Source organism: Monopterus albus, unplaced genomic scaffold (assembly GCF_001952655.1).
Source record: "Monopterus albus unplaced genomic scaffold, M_albus_1.0 scaffold54.1, whole genome shotgun sequence".
Classification (NCBI taxonomy): Eukaryota; Metazoa; Chordata; class Actinopteri; order Synbranchiformes; family Synbranchidae; genus Monopterus; species Monopterus albus.
In genome coordinates, this window is record NW_018127934.1 from 1,859,925 (window position 1) to 1,865,439 (window position 5,515).

Sequence of the window (5,515 nt, forward strand, 5' to 3'; positions counted from 1 at the left end):
ACAGGAAAGCAAGAAAGTATAAAAGGGCATATGGAAAATGGCCAGAACGGGAAGAAAGTACAGAGAATGGAAGAAGGGTTGGAATATTTAGGAAAGGAAATGAGAAAGACAGCACAGACGTGGGGGGCAAAGAAGAAACAGAGCGAGATTAATGGTATGTCACTATCTTTAGATTAGTTTATTTCTTCTCAGTAGGACTTTAGGGCCACTAAGTGCTGAGTAGTATGAACAGAGCATCTCTCGCCCTCTCTCGTCTCTCCTCCCTGGTGTTCTCTCATTCCCTCCCTCCCTCATCTGTCCTCTCCTCCTGTTCCCCCTGTGGAAACTCAAATACAGTTTAACTTCAGATGACACCGAGGTGCAGCCATTAGCCATGTGTGAGCACATATGGGAAGACAAATTGTAGCGATGTGTGTTTAGACTTCATGTAAGAGCAAATGTGTGATTCATCTTCTCTGTGTAAATTGAAGCCAGGACAAAAATGTATCGATTGGCTTTTTTTCCCCTTCTGCCTTTCTCTCTCCATCCTAATCTCCTCATACCCTCTCTCGTGGGTGTTCTATCACTATCGAGTCTTCATAATTAGGTTGCAACTTTCTGGCTGGATCTGATTGGCTGACAGTATCCATCCTTCTACTGTGTCCTGTGGGAAATTCTGCCACAGTGATGGAGAGGGCTGTGGACTGTCACTGTGAGTTACACTGCTGCTTTTTCTTTTTTATTTGCTTCTTTTTTCAAACATTTCATTGCATTCAATGCATATATCAATTGTTCCCCCCCCCCGAGCATAGTTTGGTTTACCTCTGACTCCATCGGAGGGTACTTCCGCCCTTTGCTCTTTCCCAAACATTTTGTCTTTCCTCCCTCAAGGAGCTGGCACCAAAAGCCCTTTTGAGGGTCAAACCTGGGGGAAGAATAGACAGAAAGATGTGGCAAAAATAAATATCTTAAAAGAAAAATGAAACTGCTGGCTTTGAAAATAAAACACCATAGCTATGTTGACTATAACATTTGGCAGTGTTTATTCTTTTGGAAATTAGGCCTGAAAAAGAGGGCCCATCTTACACTCACAAACCAGACATAAATGTCACTATGTATTCAACACACTCTCTGTTTGCCTCTTACTCTTGTGCTGTCTATGAGTCTGCTTGGCTGTCACCCTGTCTGCTTCATCTCTCTCACCCTTCAGCCTCTCCTTCTCTTTTTCTCAGCGCATTACCCACGCTGCGTACACGAGTATGGCTCATTTTTTGGTTAGTACAGTAATCCGCTTGTCATGGTAGAGCTTGAGATGAATAGGCTTTGGTTTGTCTTGTGTACTCCGTTCTACGGACATTTAATTTTAAAATGTGATTACTTATTTATGTGTGTTCATTGTGTGTAAAAACAACCAGGCTACAGTGCCACTACCAGTTGGTTTGCATTTTATAATGCACTAATCCGTATTAAGGGTTTTTATTTTTATCCATCCAATCAAAAGCCTAGAATTGGATTCCAAAAGAAATGTAATTACTGGGGAATAACAGTATCTGAGAATAATCTTTATTTTATCACAGAATGTAAAAAATATAAAAATGTGAGAGAGAAATGTTTTAATAGGTGGATGACTTTCAAAAGTAAATGCATATGCTTGTTCTCCTGTGTCCTATATATACAGTATATAGAGTATATGCACATATACATATACAGTATATGTATCTAGATTTACAGCATGTGTCTATACAATACGTATGCCTGCATATGTGGTCTTTTGTGGTATAGAAGCACAAACTACAGCTACAGAACAAAGATAATATTGTTATTTGCTATTTGTCAGTCACAGTTAAAGGGCTAATGTGGATGTGACTAAAAGATGCAAATACTGCTCTTTATCTGCAAGCATCAGTGGGTGAATAAAAGTGAAAAAAGAGGTAAGTGGTTCTCCTTCAATTTTCATCTGACAGGACAGGAGGAAGAAAGAAGAGGGGGATTAAATAAATAGGCTTCAGTGTTGAGGATCTGTCAGACCGCTGCCATGTCAAAAGAATGAGAAGGAGAAAAGAAAGATTAGGCTTTTGTTCAACTCGGTCTTCACCCAAAGTGCACACATACACACACAACCACACTGGTGCACCAGGCATCTTTATTATTCTGTCAAAATGCATCAATTTACAAATTATTTGTATGCATATGGGTTTGTGATTCAAGACGGAGCCACTCTCTGTCCCAATCTGAGCTACAAATTCTAGATGTCCCTGTCTGGAGATTTGAGGGCTCACAGGCAGATTGCATTCTGATGAGTGGTGCTTGAGAAATAAACAGTTTACCAGTCCTCCCAAACTTAAAACGTACTTGCAACATCTCTAATGGGGAATGAGTTGAAACTGAGGCAACAGCCAATTCTCTTGAGCTGTATTACAACTCTAGAAAGTTTGGTTGACTTGCATAATTTAGACACCCCTTCCTACATGCAACATATATTAATATCTGAATACACTGGTTGTACAGGCATATTATACCTGCATTTAAGTTGTATAAACTACAGAAAATGTGCCTCAGTCAATTCAATATGCCTTTTGACACAACAATCTTTACAGCAACTCTATGTCCATGTTACTTATTTATGGTAAATTTCAGTATATTAGCAGGCTATGTTGTACAATACATTGCTTACACAGTTAAAGCCATAATTTCTCCCCCCCCCCCCCCTCGCGCCACCCCTACAGAACGGCGCCCAACATTTTTGAAGGTGTCCTCTGCACCGGGCATCAGTAGCAGATCCTTTAAATCCTGAAAGTTGCGAACTGGGGCTGCTACGGATCAGACTTGTTATTCCAGCACACCCCACAGACGTTCAGTTGGATTGAGCTCTGGGGAACGTGGAGGCCAAGGCAACACCTCTGTGTCATGTTCCTAAAACCATTCCTGAACTAATCTTGCAGTGTGGCACTGCAGTGGAGCTTACTGCCATCAGGGAACAGTGTGGCTATGAAAACTTGGTCTGCAACAGAGTTTAGGAAGGTGTCAAAGTAACATCCACATGAATGCCAGGACCCAGGGTTTCCCAGCAGATCATTGCCCAGAACATCAGAGCGCCTCCGCCAGTTCACCTTCTTGCCATTGTGCTTCCTGGTGCCAGCTCTTCCCCAGGTAAACGACGCACACACACAGTTTGCCATCCACATGATGTCAAAGCAAACATGATTCATCAGACAAGGTCCCCTCCTCCCATTGCTCCATGGTCAAGTTCTGGTGCTCACATGCCCATTGTAGGCACTTTATGCAGTGGACAGGGGTCAGCATGGGCGCACTGCCGGTCGGTGGACACTGCAGTGTGTGTCCTGACACCTGTCTATTGTACAGTAGCTCTTCTGTAAGGTCGGACCAGACAGGCTAGCTTTCGCCTCCCATGTAAATCAGTTAGCCTTGGGCATCTATGACCCTGTCGCCATTCATCGGTTGTCCTTCCTTGGACCACTTGTGATAGGCATTAACCACTGCAGACCAGGAACACCACACAAGACTGTCTATTGTTTAGTACTGGCAATCAAGTCATTCCTTAATAAAGGAACAAAAATAATGCACAACAAAAATCTCCTTTCTATATTTGCACTCCATTCATTTGTCATTACACTGACAAACTTCTGCAGTGCCTTATGTACTTAGATGTGACAGATTTTAGGTGAAATGAATGCATTCACTCATGTTATCATCACTTTCTTCCTTGCTATTTATTTTCTCTTTTTTGTCACATCACTTCCTGCCCATCTTGTATACATATCATCTGTAATCTGTCTGTCTTTTTTTCTCTTGTCAGACACCACCAAAACCTCAAACTTAAATGTGTGTAAAGCAAGACATTTAATGGGTCAAAGCGAGACGTAGACTGACCATCTGCTACTGACTGATCTTTGATGTCAGGTGACATCATTGTCTGTTGTACTCTGCAGAGTCTGACACCACCCGGTACCAAAGACTAGAAAAAAGGAGACAGTCAGTCTATTACTCCGCTGCTCACCAGCAGATGTCAGGCTTCACACAGATTTGGATTTGGGGTCTTGTTCTAGTTTCAGTGTGAACAATCATTTCTATCACAGTACCCAAGTAAAAAGTGCCAGGAACCAGAGACTGAAGGGAGAGAGACGCAGACACTGACATACTGTGTGAGAGACTTACGTAAGGGCCCGGGAGTAGTTGAAATGAGGAGTTACTCCCAGGAACTTCTGAACTTCATTCATCACTGCTGCAGGGTCGGTTCTCAGCTGATGGCCATCAATAATCATCACCTACACACAGATTTATTTTTCTTGTAACACCAAGCACTATAATGCTATAATACTTATATACTCTTTTAGGTACCGGGTCAAAGAAAATGCATGGGGACAGCTTCTTCAGCACAGCTCAATACAATATACAGGATGAAATCCAATACACCATCCATCTTTATAAAGCTCAAAATGTTCAGTTTTTATAACTGAATGAAAACTTCTATGACAGTGAAAACAAAAAGATATAATAAAACTAGGCTTTATAGCAGAACAGCCGTATTGCATTGCTTTAGACTGTACAGTGTACCTAGTAAACTGGGCACTGAGCATATACAGTGAGGAACAGAAGTATTTGAACACCCTGCGATTTTGCAAGTTCTCCCACTTAGAAATCATGGAGGGGTCTGAAATTCACATTGTAGGTGCATTCCCACTCTGAGAGACAGAATTAAAAAAGAAATTTCAGGAAATCACATTGTATGATTTTTAAAGACTTTATTTGTCTTGCACTGCTGAACATAAGTATTTGAACACCTGAGAAACAGCAAGAATTCTGGCTCTCAAAGATCTGTTACTGTGCCTTGAAAAAGTCCACCTCTACTCCACTCATTAATCTAAATTAGTAGCACCTGTCTGAGCTCTTTAAAGACACCGGTCCACCCCACAGTCAGTCAGACGCCAACTACTACCATGGGCAAGACCAAAGAGCTGTCAAAAGACACCAGAGACAAAACTGTGGACCTCCACAAGGCTGGAAAGGGCTACGGGGCAATTGCCAAGCAGCTTGGTGAAAATAGATCAACTGTTGGAGCAATTGTTAGAAAATGGAAGAGGCTAAAGACGACTGTCAGTCTCCCTCAGACTGGGGCGCCATGCAAGATCTCACCTCGTGGGGTATCACGGATGATGAGAAAGGTGAGGAATCAGCCCAGAACTACAAGGGAGGAGCTGGTCAATGACATGAAGAGAGCTGGGACCACAGTTTCAAAGGTCACTGTCGGTAGAACACTACGCCATCATGGTTTCAAATCATGCATTGCACGGAAGGTTCCCCTGCTCATGTCATCACATGTCCAGGCCCATCTGAAGTTTGCCAAAGACCATCTGGATGATCCAGAGGAGGCATGGGAGAAAGTCATGTGGGCAGATGAGACCAAAGTAGAACTTTTTGGTCTAAACTTCACTCATCGTGTTTGGAGGAAAAAGAAGGATGAGTTGCATCCCAAGAACACCATCCCTACTGTGAAGCATGGGGGTAGTAACATCAT

The 5,515-nt window shown here is 42.5% G+C and overlaps 1 protein-coding gene across 3 annotated transcripts in view; it reads right to left on the reverse strand.

The window, feature by feature from the left end:
- ndst3 (N-deacetylase/N-sulfotransferase (heparan glucosaminyl) 3) overlaps positions 1-5,515 on the reverse strand; it is a 44,109-nt gene that overhangs the window by 3,340 nt on the left and 35,254 nt on the right. For all 3 annotated transcript variants that reach the window (XM_020602165.1, XM_020602166.1, XM_020602167.1), the window contains 2 exons: positions 4,156-4,265; positions 802-904 (listed from right to left, as the gene is read on the reverse strand). In XM_020602165.1, coding sequence (XP_020457821.1) covers positions 802-904; positions 4,156-4,265 — 213 coding nt within the window. The remainder of the gene's footprint in view (positions 1-801; positions 905-4,155; positions 4,266-5,515) is intronic.